Raw genomic sequence first — 24153 nt, forward strand, 5'->3', positions numbered from 1 at the left:
GTTCGAAGCATGCAAATGGATATTCATATGATGGATGATCGAACTACCCTATTCGGACTTTCCTAGTGGTTATCATTAATTGAGTGGATAAGTCCGCAGTTTTGGTTGTACACCATTAGTCCTTACTACTTGAAACATCATGGAGACTCTATATGCTAGTACTGTACTTTGACTCGTTTACCGACTCTATGAGGGTCATCAGGTGTTGAGATTGGGTACAGTTACGACATATTTAGGAGTCAATGCTTTGTTGTCAAGGATTCACCACACGCTTGCGAGTGTGGATATCCTATGCGATCTGAGGAGATATTAGTGTGACAAATCTCTGGCCAGAGTACATGATGTGCTTTAGGTTACTTGGTTTCCTAGTAGCACATGCGATGTCACTATTTGATCTTCAAGATGTATTGCATAGTTATTGAATCTCGAACGACTCTCGATGTACCAATGGTTTTTGATTCGATCGGGATATATGGATGAAGGGACTGTACTGTATGCTAACCAAAACCTACTGATTCTTGCAGGCACTATCAGTGATACCTAGGAAATCATGGGGCGATGTTGCTAGACGCTCTTACCATGATTCGATGGGTAAGTCGGAAATTGTTGTTCCGAGTCACAAGGAGTTGTGGGCCCACGGCTAGCTGTATCCCTGAACCATTAAGGGTTACACAAGTAATAGATTTCTAATCCCCGTTGAGATAATTAAATTTAATGAGTTAAATTTAGCAAATGAGAAGTAGGACTTCTTATTAAAGAGTAGAGGGAGTGAGATTTCCTAAAATGACATAGGGATGCCATTTTTGGAAATCACTGAATTCGGATTCAAAAAATTTATCTTGACTTTAAAATATGCAGAAAAGGTTTCTGTACACATTGGTGAAATTGGTTTATCAATTTGAGTCACGATGAATTTTATATTAATTTTTTAACATGCGGGCTTTGCTTATCAGACTTGAACTTGTGACTAATGGGCCCTAAGCTGTTACCAGCCCACATTATAAATAAGTTATTGCAGTACAGAAATTAAAAACAACAGCTCATAATTTCAAAAACCTAGAGTGCACTCTCCTAAGGTTGGCCGAAATTTTGTCTCCCAAAATTCGAAAATATCAGTCTGCAATTTTCGAAATTGCAGTCTGATTTAATAGATCAAATCTGTTTATTCTCTTCGTAAAAAACTTTTGATAGACTTTCTAGTGCAGTCTGTCAGAGGGATTAAGAATTCTGTTCGTGGACCTAATTCAGGAGTTGATCGAGCGAGTCATCGGTTCCTGGGATTTACAACAAGAGCAGATTTAATCTGTTGGAATCCATAAATCAAGCCATAGCTTGAAGAGGTAAAATTATAATTGTTATTATTATTTTACTTGTTTAATTTTAATCGTAAGGATTTTATGCCCATGATCTGGAATCATTCCAGATCAGAAAATAAAAATTTTTAAACTTCCGCTGCTCCGGGTATCAGATCTGACTGATCTGAAAATGTGTTCCAACAATTCTTTGGGACTTATTGTTTATATTTGGTTTATCCTTGTAGATCAAAAGTTGGATTCAATGACAATAGCAGTAACAGGAGTTGTAATAGCAGGATACCTAGGCTTTTCCAAGGTCGTCATTGCCGAGATTGGCATCAGAGTTTGGCTTTATGAGGATCCCAGCAGGATGGATCTGGAAGAGAAGATCAAGTTATGAACTCCATGCACTACTCAGGGGTGAATGGAATGTGTGACATGTAGTCATCCATTCAGCTTTGACCAAGGAAGCCACCCCTGAAGACTCTCCACTAGTAGTTGGAGAGATTGTCAGAAGATCCTGCCAAGAGAATATCTCATGAATCTTTGGTCATCTCTAGTAGGATATAATATTTTAGATCTTGCGAGGAGGAAGTCTGCTGACATGCTTCTATCGATGCTTTCGTGTGTAGCAGACGGGAAACTTCACGGCCAAGATCAGAAGACGGAATGAAAGATTTCCGCATTTAGTGAGATTGTAAGATTTTCGTTGTGTTTGGGTTGTCAATACTATATTAAGAATTTTTGTAAACAGTATTTCAGTTGTAAGCATTTGAATCATTGTATTTTGATTCTAAACATTTGATGTAATCATTGTACATCCTTCGATGTAAACTGATATAAATTGTAGTTGTACGATACTTGGGTTTATCTATTGATATTTGGTTGTTCTGTTTTGGAAATGTAATAAAAGATTGTTTAGAATCTTGATTTGTGGTGCAAGTACCATAATCTTTGGGGTTATCAGTAATTTGATTGATGATTTATATATTTGGGGCAGATTATACATGTTTTCAGCTGAATAGTTCTAGATGTATTTCCTAGAATATTCTATTGAGTTACATATGATAGTTTCCTTCGAGGTAGATTATACCATGTACTGTGACTGTATGAATTAGCTAGATGAAAATGAAGCGCAACCCTATGTCGGGATTACTCTGGAAACCTTTCATGTTTCAGAGGGAGGGCATATATGGGGGAGGCTACCTTAGCCTAGGAATTCTATAACAGTCACAGGGGTATTTTTACAAGTTAAATGCTTTCATAAGAAATAAGAATCATATGACTTCGTCAGAGATGCAGCTTGTGATGAATATTCCTCGACAAGTGATCGTTCTGAACAACTTGATTATGAATGTTTTCAGTTGGAATATTCTGGAATAATCTAAAGAGTTGATTGACATTAGTAGTTCCAGAAATGGTATGTTTTCATCAAGGGCATAGTGTTGAAATATACTAATTATGGACTGTATGGATATATGACTAGACGTAGAAGAGGCACGACTCTAGGCCTGTAATACTTTGGGAGCCTTTCGTGCTTCAGAGGCAGAGGTATACATGGGAGGCTACTTTAGTCTGGTGGGTTGCAATAGTCACAGTAGGGGTATGAATATGTGACATGTGGATTCTCTTGTAGAGATAGATCTTGATACTAGATTTACTATCCAAAGAAATTAGTTATCGACTGACTTTGTCAAAGATACAGGTTAAGATCTTATGCTGACAGGATAGTTTTGAAAGGAATATTCCTTGATTGGTTAACATTCTGAGCAGATAGTTTTGGTATTGGAGATATGAAATAAGATCTTCTGGTAACTTGTTCAGAATATAGAATGATCATTGAATCGGAATTAGTCCAAGGATTATTTTTGTTGTATGAACAAGAAACAATTTGATGGTAGATCCAGATTGGTGCAGGATTTGTGCCAGCGACTACTTTTGGTTATCGTGTAACACCATCAGAGATAAGGTTATTGAAACTCGTGGGAATTCGGTTATTCCAAGTATTTTGGGTCCAGATAATTCTCGTTGAATAGAATCACAGAGATCATAGTTGTTAATCAACAGTGTGAGATTCTGGTGAATCAAAAATTAGTGAATGATAAAATTAGCTGATTAATCCTTTTGGGCTAAGTGTGAGCTACAGTGGATCAAGTAAGATTGTTAAATCAGTATTGATTTGAAATATTATGGACTAGAAAGTACTGGAGACAGTTCTGTAAGCTCGTATACTTTATAACATGGTCTATAAATATATTCAGAATTTTTCAGTGTTTGGGGAATTTCTAGAAATGTGCTAGTTCTTCTTAAGAAGAATTGATAAGGATTTGTACTCCTAATTTATCAATGGCATATAAAGATATTGTAACCCAGTAATGGGGGAGGTGAATGTTCTTTTGTAGAAAGAACGATTAGAAATGTTCATTGCTTGGTGATTAGAAATTGAACTGAACAGTTGTTAATCTTTGAGGAAAAACTGATAGGATGAATACAGTACTCAGAAATTCATATACTCAGGTATGTTTCTGCAATATTCTTGGAATTTCATCGTCAGATTTTGATTTTGCAAGTTTTTGAATTTCAATGGGTACTAGCAGGATAACATCAAGTGTTAGACGTGAGAAAAGGATAATAGCTGAGATCCATATTTTTTTGGTTCTAGCGATATTGTTGTCACTAATTTTTCGGGATGTCTTTTGGATGTGTTAGGCCATTGATATAGCTGTTTTGGAAGATTTAGTCCAAGGATTTAGATATATTGCATTAATTTGAAGACTTCGCAAAGTTTGGAATGAAACAGTTTTGTTCATCTAGTAGCACAAGTCAGAATTCAGCAATAAATTATTATCCGTGATAGGATAATCGGTATTATTATTTTAAGAATTATCTCAAGTCATGAGATAGATGTCACTATTCGACTCAAAATATTAGTACTAAGGATTGTACTAATCTACTTTGAGTCAACAGAATAAGCATTGATATTTTCAAGATGAGAACATGTAGATTTTAGGAAATCAAGAATTGTGGACAACGACGTTGTCACATGTGTTAGTGATATAACGGAGTATTAGTCATTTTCTCTATTAGTAGTAGAATCCTTTTGATGTACAAGGACTTGTGTACTCGGTTCTGGTGGAAAGGTATGAATCGGTTTGTTATCAGTATTTTTCATAGTATTTGGTGTGTCAACAGATTAAGGCAGAACATCGACGACCTGGAGGATTGCTTCACAGTTTACCTATTCTTGAGTGGAAATAAGAGTTTATCACGATGGCCTTTGTGACCCATTTACCAGTATCCTCGAGAAATTGTGATGCTATTTGGGTTGTGGTGGATCGACTCATCAAGGTAGCGCATTTATTTTCCTATAACCGAGATTTCTCTTTTGACTGTAGTAATTGATTGCACATTCAGTAGATTGTGTATTTCCTTGGCATGTTAGTAATTATTGTCAAAAATCGAGATCCTAAGTTTACTTCCAGATTCTGGGAGAGTTTTTTTAGCAAGATAAGGGTACTAATATTGGTTTTAGTACTGCTTATCATCCGAAGACTGATGATCAGTCGGAGCACACTATCCGTACTCTGAGGATTCGTTGCGAGTTTGTGGTATGGATTTTGGTCAAGCATGGCAAGATCAATTGCCACTGAGTGAATTCGTGTACAACAATAGTTATTGGTGGAATCTAATGGGGGAATTAGGTTCTATTGGAAACTTTAGCATTTTAAAATGATTTTGAAAAAACGCAAGCTGAAGAATTAGGGCAGTCAAATATAAATGCAGTAAGTAAATAACGTAAATGACAGAAAGTAAATAAAGCGGTAAATAATAGAGGATATTTTTATGAAAGTTTGATGATAAATCGTCTACGTCTCTCCTTCTTGGTTAAGATCGATTAACCAAGGTATCACTAGCACTTCATCTTGGCCTTGATAGCTCCAAGTTAGCCGATACAACAACAACACGATCACCGCATTTCTTGGCCTTGAGGGCTCGAAGGATAGCCTCACAACAACTCAAAACACTTGGCCTTAAGGGTTCCAAGGATATCCACAACAACTCGATAAACTCGGCTTCACACTCGAGTATACACAACTACGATTTTCAAGCACTTATACAACTCGATACACAAATATATATTGAGGGACTTTGAAATAGGCTTAGAATGCTTGAAGGATCGCTCAAATGGTGCTTGAATGAATGAGAGAGTCAGATGTTGATTTGTGATTCCAAATGGCCTCGGAATTCCTCTATTTATAGTGTTGAACTCGGTTGAGATCAGAACCTCTGATCCATCTTCGGAGCTTCCGAACGTCATCAAATTCAAATTTGAATTTCCAGTGCCAAGGAGAGATCGGAAATTCTGTTCAGCACTTCGGAGCTTCCGATCGGCTGCAATAAATACTTTTTCGGACAAAAGTCTTCGGACAAATCCTGTCTTCGTCATCGGATATCGGAACTTCCGATCTTGCAAACGGAGCTTCCGATCTTGCACCTTCGCTGTTTCTGATCTACTTCCGTTTCTGGAATATTGCTAGCTGAGAATTGGAACTTCCTATCGTGATCGGAGCTTCCGATCGTGTCCAATCGTTGCTTCTGATCTGCTTCTGAAGCTTTAAATAATAACAAATATTCATCGGTGCTTCCGATCCTGCACTTCCGAATTTGTTCCAACTTTTATTCTGAAATTTGTTTCCGAAGTATGCATAATTATTTTCTTCAATATTTTGAACTCCTGTTTAATTTTATTTTATAATTTTGCAAATTGCTCACTGAAAACATTGGTAACGATTAACCTAGTTTTGTAATCATCAAAATAAAATATTTGAGACTTGTTAATGCATTAAAAACATTAATCTCACAACACGAGATTTTTATGCGTTCAAGGCGTAACAATCTTCCCTTTTTTGATGATCACAAACTTGTTAAATAGGAGAAATAAATATGCATTAAAGTAAATAACATAAACATTTAAATAACTCCCCCTAAATTTAAACAACACAAGTTTTAATGTAATTAAACAACACACGTTTTAATGCAATTAAACAACACAAGTTTTTAATGCAATTAATATTTAACCAAATATTATTATTTAACCAAATTTATTCTCCCCCTTCTTGCGATAATCAAAAAGATAATTATAAAACAAGAGAGAATATAAAATTTAAGCTACTTTCATTAAACAGCAGAAATTGCATTCAAGTTTAAAATTACAACTTAAATGCAAAAATAAAATCTAAGAGTCATCTTCGTTCCGCGGCGGAAGATGAGATAGGTAGTGGTCAAAACAAGTCTCCAAAGAAACAACACAGGCGGTCAACTCGTCTAAAGAAGTAGTGACCCGAGCACTCATCTAGGTCAAAGTAGCAGTTGATTGGGCATGGTTGCTGGCAATGGTGTTCTCGAGACGGGTGAAGTACTCGGAAAAACGATCAAAAGAAAACTGTTGAGGAATAGGGGTAACCTCAGGAGAAAGAAAAAAAAGATCACCAATATCATGGGGACTATGGTGAAGACCGGAAGAAAGAACTTCTTCGGTAGGAGGTCCATTAGGAAAGCCCTTAATTTGGACAGTATGAGGAAGATAAGAAAAAGGAATGAAAAAAGTTAGTAACTGGGTGGAATTTGGAAAAGACACGACTAAGGTCGTCAACCCAACGAGAAAAGACAGGATGCAAAGATAGGTCCATCCTAGTGATAGAGGCGTGATTAAAATTATGACTAGGCGGAATCGGCTCGTGATCCAAATTTGCAAAATCAACATCAAAGTGAGTTAAAATGCGACTAATGAAGCGAGCAAAAGGAAGACTTACTCGCTTAGGATTTTTAGCTATGTTATGCATAACCTGCATAACTAGGCAATGAACGTTGAAAGGACGGGAGAAAATGATGTGAAAAAGAACATAAAGATCAAGATATTTTCAAGTGGAGAGGTCTCCACTGCGAGGAACTATAGAAGTAGTAATGAGTTTTTGGACAATTTAAAATCAGGGCAAAGATGTTTGAGATGAAGACGGTCGTCGGCAACAGTGGGTGGACGGCCAAGAATAGCAGTAAGTACCTCTACACGATCAAAAGTGGGATCGTTTTGAGGCCAACTTTGAGAAAAGAAATTACCCGGTCCATTCCGAGGAAGATTAAACCAAGCGGAGAGATCAGCGGATGAAAAGCGAATGTGCCGACCATGAACAACTGTGGCAACATAAATATCGTCGCTGCCCAGTATAAGTTCAAGGTTGGCATAGAACTCTTGAATGAGAGTAGGAAAAATATAGTCAGGAATAAAGGGTTGGAAATAGGATTCCCATTGTTGAAACGTGATAAAATTCCACAATAGGAGATGAGAATGGGCTAGATAAGTGATGTCTAAAAGACGGACTCGTAGAATAGGTCTAGTAGGATAATCTTCGGGTATAGGTCGAGAGATAGGAGGTTGTTTTGGATCAAGTGGTTGGGCATTGAGACGGCATTGGTTTCGAAGACTCAGACCCACGTCATCATTAATACGTCCAGGGGGCATTTTAGAAGGCTAGAAATCGAAAATTTAGAGAGAAAGAATTAAATTTGAGGTACAAGAAATCGGAATGTCCGATTTGGTATATATAGACGCGAGAGATCAGAAGCTCTGATCCTGGATCGGAGGTTTCGATCTCAGCAGCCGCTGGATATCTGACAAGTGTTGAAAGATGGGCGAACTTTGGGCGGTGAATTCAATTTTCAAGGCGATAAATAAATGAAAGTTTGACTCTGACCTACAGATCGGAAGCTCCGTTTACATTCTGAGGCTCCGATTGTGCATCCGGAGGGAAAAATCAAAATTTGAAGTTCAAAGGGCGGGAGGATGTTCGGAGGTTCCGATCTGTCCAATATAAGAATATTCGAATTTTGACTCTTAAATCTTATAATTTGCAATTAAGTCTAAAACAATTAATTCATATAAAATGTGAGCTTATAATTTTAAATAAATATAATTAATTAATATTATCTAATATTAAATTGCTCAAAATTATTATTAAGCTTCCCCTTAATATGAAATTAAATTTATTTTATGTCTAAATGCGATTACAACTCAATCACGCCAAGTTCACCACGCAAACGAATAAAAGTATTTTCATCTAGTGGTTTTGTAAAAATATCAGCAAGCTGGTTTTTAGTGTCAACATATTAAAGTTCAAATTCATTTTGTTCGATGTGATAATGAATAAAATGATGTCGAATATCAATATGTTTGGTGCGAGAGTGTTGAATCGGATTCTTTGTAAGACATATAGCGCTAGTGTTATCAAAGTAAATAGGAATTTTAGAAAACAATACACCATAGTCAAGCAATTAATGCTTCATCCAAAGAATTTGCGCACAACAACTACCAACAACCATGTATTCGGCTTCGGTCGTTGACAACGCAACACAATTTTGTTTCTTTGAAAACCAATAAACTAAACAGTTTTTCAAAAAGAAACAAGTTCCACTAGTGCTTTTTCTATCCACCTTATATCCACCAAAGTCGGCATCACAGTAAGCTTTTAAATCGAAAAAGGAATTTTTGGAATACCATAAGCCAAGATTTGGAGTATTTGAAAATTATTTGAAAATTCGTTTAAGGCGAACAAATGTGATTCCTTAGGACATGATTTAAATTGTGCACACAATCAAACACTAAACATAATGTCAGGTTTACGAGCAGCTGCATAAAGTATGGAGACAATCACACTACGAAAAAATTGTTGATCTACAGTTTTACCATTCTCATCCTTGTCGATTTTGACTGATTTGATCATAAGAGTAGATGATGATTTTGAGTTCTCCATGCCAAACTTCTTGAGAATCTCATTAATGTATTTTCCTTGGTTGATAAAGAACCCATCTTTGCATTGATTGATTTGCAATCCGAGAAAATAATTAAGCTCCGCCATCATGCTCATCTCAAAGAGGTCCTGCATAAGCTTGGAGAATTCTTGGCAAAGAGTTTCATTAGTAGAACAAAAAATGAAATCATCCACATAAATTTGCACAATCAATAACTCATCGTTTTTAGTCAAGGTAAACAATGTAATATCAATAACACCTCTAGAAAAACCATTAGAGATAAGAAATGAAGAAAGTTTTTCATACCAAGCTCGAGGAGCTTGTTTCAATCCATACAAGGCTTTATCAAGTTTGTAAACATGATCAGGGAAATGGGGATCGATAAAGCCAGATGGTTGATCAACATAAGCTTCTTCTTTCAAATCACCATTCAAGAATGCACTCTTAACATCCATTTGGAACAACTTAAAATTTCTAGAACAAGTAAAAGCAAGTAGCATGCGAATAGATTCTAGTCTAGCAACAGGAGCATAAGTCTCATCATAATCAATTCCTTCTTCTTGACTATAACCTTTAGCTACAAGTTTAGCTTTATTTCTAGTGATAGTACCATGCTCATCAAGTTTATTTCTAAACACCCATTTAGTATCTATAACAGGTTTATCATCAGGTCTAGGAACAAGATACCATACACTATTCCGTTTAAATTCATTCAACTCATCTTGAATAGCAATAACCATGAATCATCTAATAATGCATCATCTATAGATTTAGGCTCAACATGAGAAACAAATTCAAGATGGTTACACAAATTATTAAGAGATAAACGAGTAGATACTCCCTTTGATGGACTTCCAATGATGATATCCATAGGATGATCTTTGTGAAGTGAGATTGACTTCATAACCTCTATCGCATAATTGACTTATACTTAATAGGTTATGCTTACGTCTTTTCACAAGAAGAACATCATCAATCATAGTAGAGTTAGATATACCCATTGATCTGATGCCCTCAATGATTCCTTTACTGTTGTCTCCAAAGATGACCGTCCCTTTTTTCTTTTGGTCTGATTGATTGAAGCAGCTCCTTTTTTCCGTCATGTGTCTGGATAAACCACTATCAAGATACCATATTCTTGGTGGCATACTTCTTTTTTGTCCCTGCAATAAAAATTTTTGGTACCCTTTAGTTCTTTGGGTCCATCATTGTTAGGGATATAAAAATATTCATTTGGGTAACATAATCAACATTTTCCAAGAGTTCTCCCAGGAAAGGTAGGTAGGGCTAAGACCTCTTTAAAAACCTATCTCTTTAGACAGAGCAATGTTCATCAAGGAGACCAGTCACAAGTCAAGGCAGTTTAAACTGGTTTGTGAAGAACTCCCTTAGATCATGTTTTCATAATGTCACCTCATGATTATTGAGAAATCTTAGGTCTCCATTTCAAATAACTTCTTTCATTATACTGATGTCTTAGTGATCTACACTTAGGTCTAACATAACCAGTTTTACACCAATAAGTACAGATAGGGGTGATCTCTTTTTAGCCTTAGCAATAAGACTAGTGAAGTCTATAGATTTACTACCATACCCTATTCCTCCTTTATCAAAGCTACATTTTTGCATGCTCAGTAGATTGTTAAATTTATTACTACTAACATTGAATTTATCAAATTATTTTTCTAAGTGAGATATATCATCCTTTAATCTTAAGTTTTCATGCTCTTTAGATTCTAATTCATTTTTAAGACTTCTATTTTCCTTTCTAAGTGATTTAGCCATGTCAAACATAAGTTTATAGGCATGTATTACTTCATAATAGGAAGGTACCTCATCATCGTCGTTAGAGACGATGTCATCATCCTTAGCCATGAGACAAATGTTGGCTTCCTCGTCGTCGTCGTCACTGTCGCTCCACGTTGTTATGAGTTCCTTCTTTTTGCCTTTTTCAACTTTCTTCTTGAGAGAATATTCATTTGCATAGTGCCCATGTTGTTGGCAATTGTAACATGTCACGTCTTTCTCCAGTTTCTTCTCCTTTTTAAATTTATTCCCTTGTGTGAATCTTTTGAACTTCCTCGCGAAGAGCGCCATATCATCATCATCATCTTCTTATTCAACTTGGCTTGATAAGGCTATCCCTTTTGCTTTGATATTTTCATCTTCTTTATTTATATCCTTTCTTGTAGATAATTCTAACTCATAGATTTTTAGAGTCCCAAGGAGTTGATCGAGATCGTAGGAAGCGGTGTCACCTTTGTTGGATTCAATGATTGTCGTTCTCTTTGCATCACACTCCTTGGGTAGTGCTCGAAGTTCTCTTCTCCATTCTTGTTTGGTTGGATAATTTTCGCCTAGTTGGGCAAGCTCATTGATGATTTGAGTGAGCCTTCAGAACATGGTATCAATATCTTCCTTGGCATCCATCTCGAAGGTCTCGTATTTTAGTTGTAGAAGATCAATTTTTGTCTCCTTCACTTGATTTGTTCCCTCGTGGCAAATCTCCAATTTGTCCCAAATCTTTTTTGCTTAAAAGCACATAGGTATCCGGTTGTACTCGTTCATATCTAGAGAACAATGCAAAATATTCATAGCTTTAGCATTTTGAGAAATTAATCGGATATCCTCTTTTGAAAAGTCGTCCATTTCTTTTGGAACTTCGATACCATCCACTATTTTCATAGGGACGTAGGGACCTTTCACCGTCACTTTCCAAAGGTCATAATCTACGGATTGGATATATAGAGACATTATATTTTTCTAATACCCATAATTTATGTCGTTGAAAAGTGGAAGACGACTGGTTGATTGCCCTTGAGCATAATCACTCACTAGATTTGCTATAGAGTCTTTTGAAAAATATTTTCAAAATGTGGCTCTGATACCACTTGTTAGAACCTAAGGGTGGGGGGAATTAGGTTCTATTGTCAACTTTAGCAATTTAAAATGATTTTGCAAAAACACAAGCGAAAGACTTAGGGCAGTCAAATATAAATGCAGTAAGTAAATAACGTAAATGACGAAAATTAAATAAATCGATAAATAAGATAGGATATGTTTATGTAAGTTCGATGATAACTCGTCTATGTCTCCCATTCTTGGTTAAGATCGATTAACCAAGGTATCACTAGCACTTAGTCTTGGCCTTGATGGCTCCAAATTAGCCGATACAACAACAACACTATTACCGCGTCTCTTGGCCTTAAGGGCTCCAAGGATAGCCTTACAACAACTCGAAACACTTGGCCTTAAGGGCTCCAAGGATAGGCACAACAACTCGATAAACTCGGCTTCACACTCAAGTATACACAACTACAATTTTCAAGCACTTACACAACTTGATACACATATATATATTGAGGGACATTGAAAAATGCTTAGAATGCTTGAAGGATCGCTCAAATGGTGCTTGAATGAATGAGAGAAACGGATGTTGAGTTGTGATTCCAAATGGCCTCTAAATGCCTTTATTTAAAGTTTTGAACTCGATTTAGATCGGAATCTCTGATCCATCTTCGGAGCTTCCGAACGTCATCAAATTCAAATTTGAATTTTTGGCGCCAAGGAGAGATCGGAACTTCCGTTCAGCACTTTGGAGCTTCCGATTGGCTTCAATAAATACTTTGTTGGGAAAAAGTCTCCGGACAAATCCTGTCTTCGCCGCCGGAGATCGAAACTTCCGATCTTGCAAACGGAGCTTCCGATCGTGCATCTTTGCTAGTTCTGATCAGCTTCAGTTGAATAAAATATTGCTTGAATATTGCTGGCTGAGGATCGGAACTTCCAATCGTGATCGAATATTCCGATCGTGTCCAATCGTTGCTTTTGATCTGCTTCCGAAGCTTTAAATAATAACAAATATTCATCGGTGCTTCCGAACGAGATCGGTGCTTCCGATCCTGCAATTCCAAATTTGTTCCAAATTTTATTCTGAAATTTGTTTCCGAAGTATGCATAATTATTTTCTTCAATATTTTGAACTCATGTTCAATTTTATTTTATAATTCTACAAATTTCTCATTGAAAACCTTAGTAACGATTAACCTAGTTTTGTAATCATCAAAACATAATATTTGAGACTTGTTAATGCATTAAAAACATTAATCTCACAACACGAGATTTGTATGTGTTTAATGCGTGACAGTTATCATTGCAGTATTGGTATGATACATTCGAGGTGTTGTACAGGAAAAAATGTCATATACCACTGTTCTAGAAAGAAGCAGTGAAGAAACAAGTAGAAGGACTTGAGTTAGTCCAATAAACTACTGTTATTGTTAAAAACAGATTCAACATTTCTAGAGCCATATGCAAGCAGAGTATTCAGAGATGTTTTAATTAGCTCTGTATCTTGTAAAAATGTTCAGATGTAATAGAATGAATTACTATTATAAGTTCATTTCAGTACTTAAGATTGATTTCGAGGACGAAATTATCTTAAGTGAGAGAGAATGTAGTAGCCCGATCGCATTTTATAAGATTAATTTGTTAATCATGTTTAGATTTAATAAATCATGATTAAAGGATTTTAATATGATCAAACGAACCAAGGAATCGGGTCCGAAATGTTCAGAAAATGATTAATGGGCTTAATTGGGCTAGGATGGTTCGAAGGGTCCAAACTCAATCCTTAGGGGGATTGGATGGTCCGAACCGATCAGAGCCAGTGTAGGAATTTGGAAGCTACGAAACGATCGGAGCCTCCGAAGTGGAGATCGGAGCGTCTGAACGTAGTGCCATTCATGTGGAAATAAAACTTGAACACGAAGCTGCATGCATGTGTTCGAAGGGTCCGAAGTGTAGATCGGAGCGTCCGATCTAGACCAATCGGAACGTGGCATGCATGCGCGAATTGGAGACTCCGATCCAGGGTTCGGAGCGTCTGATCGTGCTCTATAAATAGGGGCGTGAGGGCTCATTTCTAAATCGCTCAAAATCCTCTCCTCTCCCATGATGGCTCGATTTTATGGGCTTTGGGACTCTTTTATAAAGAGTTGGAGTAGGTTCTAGTATATTTTTATATAACGGACAGTGTCCGTAGTAGTGGCCAAGCAGCGGAGCTTTGGCGATGTGTCCAGGGATTGTAGAAAGGCTGTGCCCAAGCTTTGGGGCATTCGACATCAGCGGGTTGACGACGGACGAAGGTATAACTCTAGCTTCTTATAGAATATAGGGAGTATGTTGTAGTTTAATTAATACTTTTAGAGCATGTTAGATGATGCATGGTTATTATGAATTGTAGTGTTGCATGGTAGGCTTGAAGCCTAGAGGGAGCTTCTAGGAACTGCCTTAGAAAGGTACGTAAGTACTGACTGAGATTGCCAGCGGGTTGCATGCTTATGTGTTGCATATTATCTGAAATGATGCATGTTATTGCTTTGAAATATTATGTTGCATGTGCATTTCATATTGAGCATGTATCTCCTTTGAGATAAGCTAGAGTTATAGGGTGCTCAGCCCTTGTTAGGACGATTAGACACTGAGAATCACCATGACCGATGGGTCTATCGGATTCTAGTGATCCATGGGCATTTGGTCCACATCCTGTTAGGAATGATTGGTTGGTTCCAGCGGTTTTAGTCCCAGCGGCTGCAACTCATGTCCTAGGCATCAGTTTGAGTGGATTTCTGATTTCGATACCTAGATATGATACCTGTTCATTACATTGCATGCATCATATACGTATGTTTACCCGTACTAGCGTACTGAGCGTTTTATGCTCACATCCAGTTATTTTATTTTGTCTGGACACCCCATTCGACGGGGCAATTACAGGTAGTTCTCCTAGAGATTTGGAGATTGGATGGTGACCAAGGCAGGATTGCAGGGTAGGCCACTAAGTTTTACCATTCTGGTATTTTAGTTATTTGAGTTTCCGCAGTATATCTCTGATTATGATTATTTATTTGTTTAATTGCATGCCTAAGTTTTTTATTAGTAGGTGATCATGGTGCGGGTCACTACATGATACCACACACCTATTGGAGCCTAGACTAAGCAAGACTTGATAGAATACCAGTACCCAGTCATTTTGCATGCATCATGTCAGTTTGTATACTCGCACTTTACGTTCTGAGAGTTAGTCGCTCACATGTTTCTTGTTATTTCTTTCTTGGACACCACATTCGATAGGGCAGTTGAAAGTAATTCAGAAGTTGGACCTGTGTGTAGTAGATGACCAAAGCTAGGATGCAGAGGTTGCCATTAGTTCTTAAGTTGTTTAATTTGGTATTCGATCGTGTTGTATATTTAACTAATGTATACTTGGGTTTCTGGTTGTACTCTGTGGGGTTAGCAGTTTATTTAATTTTTGCAGTACCACGTACCTTAAGTTAATTGCATGCTAAAATTCTATCTAGTAGGCGATTCGAGTTGGGTCACTACATAATAACCCTTAATCTTGTTTAATATTTAACCAACTTAAAATGATAATCGGGTTAATACAATCATATTTTTCAGTTAACTGGTCATATTCTCTGTCATTCGAAAAAAATCATTTTCGTTAGGTTTACTTGGGTGTATGAGCCGAAAATTCTATTAGGAGAAAAAATTCAAAGTATCTTAAGTTTTATTGAAAGTTTAAACATTTTTATTGAATAAAACATTAAATTAGTGCAACATTAATTCTTTGTTAAGTATTAAACAATCTCAATTATTGGTTGACCTTCAAACAAATTTTTTTTATTGGTTGACCATATTTTGCTTTTGGCCAAATTGTTTAATTTTTTATACATACTTAATATTTATAAATTATACTGTGAAAGAGAATGTCAAAACCATTGCAGAAAAGTTTTGACATTAAAGATTTTAGTAAAATTTTTGAACATATGGTGAATTCTTAAACTATATTGTAAAAAAAATATATATATATTACAAACCATACATGTCACCAAAAAAGTCCACAATCAGGTGGGGTAGTTTTCCATGGATCTATCATGGGGGACATGATTGCTACACAAGCCATTGGTGGTCCAGAGATCCAAGTTTGAACATTGTATATTCTATGTCATATGTTTGTTTGTTTGTTTTAAAAAATAGAAATATCTTCTCACTTACTCACTTCGGTGCAGCCTTACAAACAACTTTTAATAAAAGAGAGACATGTGAAAGTTTTATTTAAAATGAGTTGATGAAGTATGTGAGCGTTTTGTCAATAGTTAGGATTTTGATTCCCGTCGGACATGTCTATTGCACAGGACTTGCCCAAAAAGTATATCTGTTTATAGAGGTTTGCATACTATTGTGTTATCACGAGGATTTACCCGATAGTATCAAAAGTAGCGTTTACAATTTCTCATACTATAAAAAGAAAACCAACTATAAGAAGAATATATAAAGCTATATTATTAGCCTATGGATTTTCATAACACATAAATGAATTTTTAATTTAAGTATTTTAGGATTTTCGCTTTGGAAATTGACACTCTTTCACGTCTGCACAAAAAACTCTTGTAAGACGATCTCGCGGGTAAATTTTGTAAGACGGATCTCTTAATTAGGTCACATATGATAATGTATTATTTTTTATGTCAAAAACATAACTCCTTACTGTAAATATGAGTGAGTTTGACTTGTCTCATGAATAAGATACGTGAGACCATCTCTCACGTTTGTGTTTTTGTTTCAGGTATCTACTTCATCCTTGGCCCAAAAATCGGTCGATCATCCTCATTAACTTTGTTATTTTGATATTAATAAGTTATGTGGAAAATAACACTATACTATGACATCAATTTTATATATAATAATCATTAAATTATTCATTTTATATATTATAAAATAATCATGTGGTCTTCTTGGTACATTTTTATGTACATTTCTAAAATAAAATAAAATGTGTGAAAGCCCAGATTTTTATGGACTATAAGATAATAAAATATTGATGTATCTTGATTATCTTGAAGGTGATTATATCGAGATAAATTAATATCAAAAATATTGGATTTTTGAAGTTTGCATATCCAAATAAAATATATGTAAGATGAGTAGTTGAACATATCAAGTTATATGCAATCTAGAAAGAAACAAATTTTGGAGATAGAATTCAATTCAAACATTGAAAGCTAGGTGTCCTAGTTGAACCCAAATACTATTGGTGCCTATAAATATACACTCTCAGACCTTAAAGAAAAAATACACCACCAGAATTCTCTCTAAATTTCGAGTAAGCTAGGGATTAGGGAAGAGGTGAAATGTAGGGATGTAAATGAACCGAACTGTTCGCGAGCTATTCGGAGCTCGGCTCGTGAAAAAGCTCGTTCGGACTCGTTCGTTAAGCTTATTGAGCCGAGCCCGAGCTGAATTTTGAGCTCGAAAATTTTAACGAGCCGAGCCCGAGATTAATGATGTTTGGCTCGTTAGCTCGCGAACATGTTCGTTAATAGGCTCGGAAGCTCGAGCTCGAGCTCGGCTCGTAAGGTGGCTCGTTAGCTCGGGCTTGGGCTCGGCTCGTTTAATGGCTCGTTAGCTCGGCTCGTTTAATGGCTTGTTAGCTCGGCTCGTTTAGTGGCTCGTCAGATCGGGCTCGAGCTCGGCTCGTTTAGTGGCTTGCCAGCTCGGTCTTGGGCTTGGGATTGAATCGTTTAGTGGCTCGTCAGCTTGAGCTCGGGTTCTGGATCGGGCTCGACTCATTTTGTTGGCTTGTGAAAATATATTAATTTATATAGTTTCTCGAACTCGGCTGGTTTAGTAATTTATATGCTCATTGAGTAAATTTAAATTTATAATATTTTAAAAATTAAATTAATTATTCCTTGAAAAAAATTATGTTTTTTAAATAATAAAATTTTGATTTGTATTTGAAATTTTATATAAAAGAATTGATATGATATAATAAATTTATTTGCTTTTAAAATATTATTGTAAAAATTATTAATATTTTTTACATATATATGCACACGAAACATTTGTTTGAAATTATAAAATTGTGATAACATCATATCAAATTTTCAATTTAAAACAAAAATTAGTATATTGTAATAAATAGAAAATTACTGATAAGTGATAACATCTAATCAAATATAAAAATAAAATTTTTATATTATTATAATATTCGATCAAATTTCAAATTGTGAACCAAAATTCATAATTTCATTACAGATATAATTTATGGATATTTTCACATATATATGGATACAAAAAAATTAAGTGTAATTAAAAAATAATGATAACATTTAATCAAATTAAAAAATTTTATAGAAAAAATAGATACATTATCATGCATCTATACCGTTTGTGAATATTTTTGCACACAAAAAGTAGTTAAAATAAAAAAATAGTGATAATATTATATGAAATTTTGAACCAAAAAACATATATTTGATTATGTTTATTTCTTTTATTGGTAATTACGTTTTAGTAATAATTCTATATATATATATATATATATATATATATATATATAAATTAGGTATCGTACGGACAACAATCTTAAGCACTTACATGGATGTAACACTTTGTACATTCAATCGGTTATTGCCACATGAGTTGTTAACCAACTAGGTGTCCATGATTGTCAAGTAAAACTTTAAGGTAAAACACAAAAATGTTAAATTTTAATATTAAATAATATTTTTTATTTTAGATTTTAATTTTATGACATACTTCGGGTTATATTAACAAAATAAAACAACCCTAATCAAATGTAAGGTATATAGGTTTATAACTTATATTGTATTTAGTATTTTTTTTTTTACACAAATACATGCATGTATATAGCCATGAAAATATAGGAACAATTTTTTTCATTAATTTTATACATTTTCTTTTAATGATATTATTTATCTATATGAAGAAAAAATTAGGTATATATAATTGAGATGAAAATATTATGATATAAATCTTATCACACATTGGTAATTAAATCATTATATATAATTAAAAGAATTTGTGGAATAATAATATCATTTCATTGGTATAGTTAATAAAAATAAGCTTATCAATGATCAAACAAATTATAAAACCATATTTTATTATGATTAAAACTTAAAAGTTAAAAATATGAATTCAGTCTTGTTAAATAATATGATGTTTATTATGTGATCATTAAAATTATTATGTCGAATGATGTTTTAAAACTAAGTCACCATATAGGTGTCCATAAATTTGTGGTAGGCTGAAGTTTTTGTTAAAATATTTTCAAAACTTAATTTAATATTTTCAAAAATTTAGTTGCAGACAACGACTTAATATATCATTTGCGAGTGGAATAAATCTTCAAAAACAACAACTTATTTTTAGAAATTGTTTCACATAATTATAATAATTACCGATATATTAAATACGTACAAAATTACAAACATATTTTAATGTATTTTAAAATTACCGATAATTATAACAACTAGTTAACATTACAAACGTATTTTAAAAAAATCGTATTTTTGAATATCAAAATTTTAAGAATATAAAATAATTATTAGAGCTACAATAAATACAAAAGATTTGATTTATGAAAATATATACATATCAATATATCTATACATAGATACGTACATTGACACACATGTAAGTTTCTTTTCTCTCAACTTATTCCCAGCCAATTCACGCGATCCCCTTTCCCCCAAACCCTAACAACCTCTCAATGCCACGATTCGCCACCTTTATTAGCAAGAAAGCTACCGACTGAAGCTATAAGAGGTGAGAGCTTGTCCTTGGTTTCATTGTAATACAAAAATATTAAGGAATCTAGGCCCAAAGCTCAAATCGTCGCCCCCTGTTCTTTGCGATGTTTGAGCTATTTCTGGCTTTTCTTGGTTTCCATCTTATGTTCTTTATATCGTTTTTAGTAAAGTGCACGGAGGACTAATTGATAAATAAATTGGGCTAAAAGCATTAAATTGGTTGTTCTTTCAGTCGTACTCATTCCTTTCTCTCCGGTTTCTGGCAAGTTTTTTTTTTTTCCTTTTTCGTCTTAAATCACTTCTCTGAATTTGTTTTTGCTTTTGGGAATCGTATTTTCTTAACTGTGGTTTTTTTAGCAGAAATTTAAAATTTTCAGTCATTAATAATTGTTGTATCCTTGAGTAGCGTCATCTTATATTTTCAAATTTTGAGGTATTATCGTATCCTTGCAACATACTTGGCAACTAATCATTAGCTTCAGTAGATGTTTTGGTAATTTCTTCACTCATCCCAAATATATAGCTTCCAAAACCTCCTGTACAAATTTGATTTATCTAATAACTACATTATTATTCCATGAATATGCAAAACAGTAGACATTCCGATGTACCGGTTTTAAAAATCAACTTTTAATTTTCACTTTTTATAAATTTATATTTGATTTTTTAATTTTTCAAATCTTATATTTTCAAATTGTTGCCAGGGACGCATGCGAGCTTGATCTGTAACAAACTCCTGCATTTCTTCTCCATTTTCAGTTGGAATTAGAATAGACTTTCCTTGTTTATGCAAATGTGTAGATAACACCAGTCCCTGTTATTTTTGTTGATCAGCTCCAAACATGTCAAATCCAAACACATTATCTGCTCAAGAATCTAGCACAACTCCAGTGGTGGGAGGAGCTCAACCAAGTACAAATGATGCCAATGAAACTTCCAAAAGCAAGGATGTGATTGAACTTGAAAATAATGAAGATGGGGAAGATGGGGACGACGGTCCATATGGACCAAAGAAAAGGAAACGCACATCTACGGTATGGACTAATTTTAAAGAGATTGTTCTTCCAGATGGGTCGCTGAAGGTTGAATGTATTTATTGCAAACGTCAAATGTCATATTCTAAGGCTGGTCCTACATCACATTTACTTAGGCATGGTAAAGGTTGTTTGCAGAAGAAACTTAGTGAGAAAGGGCAGAAAAATCTAAGTATAGTGACAACCATATCGGAGACAGAATCTATTAGTGCGGTGCATAACTTCAAATATGATCAAGCAAAAATCAGAGAAATTGTATCTCACATGATTATTGTTCATGAATTACCATTCGCCTTTGCAGAATATGAATTGTTCAACTTATTGATGAAAAATGCTAGTCCACATTATCAAAAGATCAGTCGTGCCACAACCAAAAAAGATGTTATCAGTTCTTATGAAATAGAGAAGAAAAAATTACTGGCAGAACTAAAGGATGTAAACAGGGTTAGTGTGACTACTGATTTATGGAGGTCTGATCAAAAAATTTCATATATGGTCGTCACTTGTCATTATGTGGATTCAAGTTGGAATTTGCAGAAACGAAATTTGAATTTTTGTGAAGTCCCTCCACCTCATACAGGAATTGTTGTTTGTGATGTGTTACACAAGTGTTTGGTTGAATGGGGACTTGAAAACAAGGTGTGGACAGTCACAGTTGATAATGCCGCGTACAATGATGTAGCTGTTCGAATGCTCAAAGAGAATCTCTCTTACAAAAATAGTCTTCCTCTTGGTGGAAAATTGTTTCACGTCAGATGTTGTGCGCATATCTTGAATCTTTTGGTACAAGATGGACTTTCGGAGATCCAAAATATAATTTCCAATGTGCGTGAGAGTGTGAAACACATATCTGCCTCGGAGTCCCGTATTAATATTTTCAGTGACATTGCAAAGCAGTTGCAATTATCTTCAAAGAAACTAGTGATGGATTGTTGCACTAGGTGGAATGCGACATATTGCATGTTGTCTACTGCTCTAGAGTTCAAAGATATCTTTCCAAGATATCAACAAAGGGATGCTAGTTATAACTCTTTGCCAAGTGAGGATGATTGGGAGAAAGTTCGTGTCGTTTGTTCTTTTCTTGAAGAATTTAATGAAGTTACCCACATCATTTCAGGTAATATTTTCAACTTGAAACTTGTTTCTTAATAAAAAAAAATTATTGTTTGAAAGTCTAATATAATTATCTACATTTGTCAGGTTCAAAATATCCAACTTCGAATTTGTTTCTTCCTGAACTTTATAACATAAAAAAGCTGTTGAACGAGAAAAATGTGGGTGAAGGCAGTTTCATGAATGATATGAGAAATAAGATGAAGAGGAAATTCGATAAGTATTGGGGTGAGTGTAACTTGTTAATATCTATAGCAGCTGTATTAGATCCAAGGAATAAGATGAAGTTGATTGAATGGTGTTTTCCAGAGATATATTCTGAAGTTGATGCAATTGAGAACATCATTACAGTTCGTGAGACATTGCGTTCACTATATAGTGAATATGTTGAGGCTCACAAAACAAATATCACTGAAAATGATGTCTCAAGTGGTACTCAAAAAGAAATTTCTAGTGGTCTAAGTATTGTTAGTGGAAAAGGAAAGGGTAAAGTGAGGACTCAATTTGCAAACTATATTAAGAATGTTGATAGTGTGGAGCAAGTGAAATCTGAACTTGAAGTGTATTTTGAGGAAGGAGTTGTATTTTGTGAAGATGATGATGAATTTGATGCATTGTCATGGTGGAAGTTGAACAACTTAAAGTTTAGGATTTTGTCAAGGATGGCGTGTGAGGTACTATCAATTCCAGTAACTTCTGTAGCTTCTGAATCAGCGTTCAGTGCGGGTGGTAGAGTGATTGATACATATCGTGCCAATTTGGGAGTAGAGACGGTTCAAATGTTGCTTTGTGCAGAAGATTGGTTACGTGCCCGCTACCAAATCAAGAGAAAAGAAAAGGTGAGTAGATCAATCTCTATTTTTATTGTGTATTTTTATTAATTATTTGTTATGCTCTATTAAATTATATTATTCATGTCTAACATTTTGAATTTTTGTACTTGTATGCAAAAGGAAAATTCAGGACTTAAAGAGATTCATTTCACTTAATGACATTATCATCAACTGCGATAAGCTCACAATGCTCATTGTCTTTGAGAGGTGAAGTTCATTTGTTTTTTGAATTTATTTATTTTATACGCTTTTTTATGAATTTAGAAACCCTTAATTAATTTTTTTGAGTGTATTGTTGACATATATAATCATGTATGTAAAAGTATAGCATGTAATATATACATGTGTGGTCAGTACTGAGTATTAAAATCTTAAAAAAGTCATGAAAATCATCAAAAATTGAAGGAATTGGAAAAGAGGGCCTCTTTCAATATTGGAGTTGGAGTTGGTCTTATGTTTCTGATTGCTTCCAATAGAAATGAGCTGAACAAAATGGTAAATTTGCACAAACAAATGCAGATTTTGCTTCAAAGTTTCCATACTGAATTTTAAAATAATCTGTAGGCACAAAATAAGATAATGAGTTCAAAATATAAGTATGACTGTATGAGCAATTTTGGTGACACGTGCACCATATCAGTTTTCCTAGGTGATGCATAGTTTCTTTGATTCTTTTGTTTGGTTAATTTTAAGTATTCATTTGGCAGTGGTGGCAACGATATATTCCATCTCAACAATATGGAACACTAATCCTTAACAATGCTACTTGAGGCAAGAAAGTAGTAGAGGTGGATCGAAATGGAACAAATTAATTTGAATAACATGATACTTAAATTAATTTGAATTACCTGGTTCCATATACCCAATTATGAAATTATGATGACACAGAATGGTGATTGCATTCAATTTTTTGCTTGCTTATATTACTTTGTGATAGTGACTTTATTTTTTATATTGCATAATGATTTTTAATTTTTATTAGAGATGATATTGCGAAGAATGGTGGTTGCAGGATGGATTTAATTTTTATTTGAGATGCAGTTTGCACTTTTCTAATGGTTTTTCTAATTTGGGTTGTTTATATACAATGTAATGATGTTATATTGTTCTTGCGTATCGTTGTAGTGGACTGTTGCATATGACATATATTTGATAATTAATTTTACGGTTTTATTTATGTTTTTCATTTTATTTTTTTAAGAAAAAATTAATTTTAGTTTATATAGAGATTTATATTTTGTATTTAAGTTTCACGAGCTCGAAAACGAGCCCGAGCCCGAGCCCAAGCCCAAGCCCAAGCCCAAGCCCAAGCCCGAGCCCACTTAACGAGTCATAATACGAGCTTGCTTAACGAGCCTGTTAAACGAGCCAGCGAGCTTGAAAACGAGCTTGTTTAACGAGCCAAACTCGAGCCAGGCTCGTTCCATATGATAAATGAGCCGAGCCCGAG

General features: G+C 34.7%; 1 protein-coding gene across 1 annotated transcript; it reads left to right on the forward strand.

Annotated features, from left to right (window-relative positions):
- Positions 1 to 20565: 20565 nt before the first annotated feature.
- On the forward strand, positions 20566 to 22859 carry LOC140861343 (zinc finger BED domain-containing protein RICESLEEPER 2-like). Its single transcript, XM_073264345.1, has 3 exons — positions 20566 to 21874; positions 21958 to 22709; positions 22824 to 22859. Exons 1-3 carry the CDS (start codon positions 20566 to 20568, stop codon positions 22857 to 22859), a joined length of 2097 nt encoding a protein of 698 aa, XP_073120446.1.
- The last annotated feature ends 1294 nt before the right edge of the window (positions 22860 to 24153 follow it).

This window comes from Henckelia pumila, chromosome 4 (genome assembly GCF_033568475.1).
Source record: "Henckelia pumila isolate YLH828 chromosome 4, ASM3356847v2, whole genome shotgun sequence".
In the NCBI taxonomy this organism is placed as follows: Eukaryota; Viridiplantae; Streptophyta; class Magnoliopsida; order Lamiales; family Gesneriaceae; genus Henckelia; species Henckelia pumila.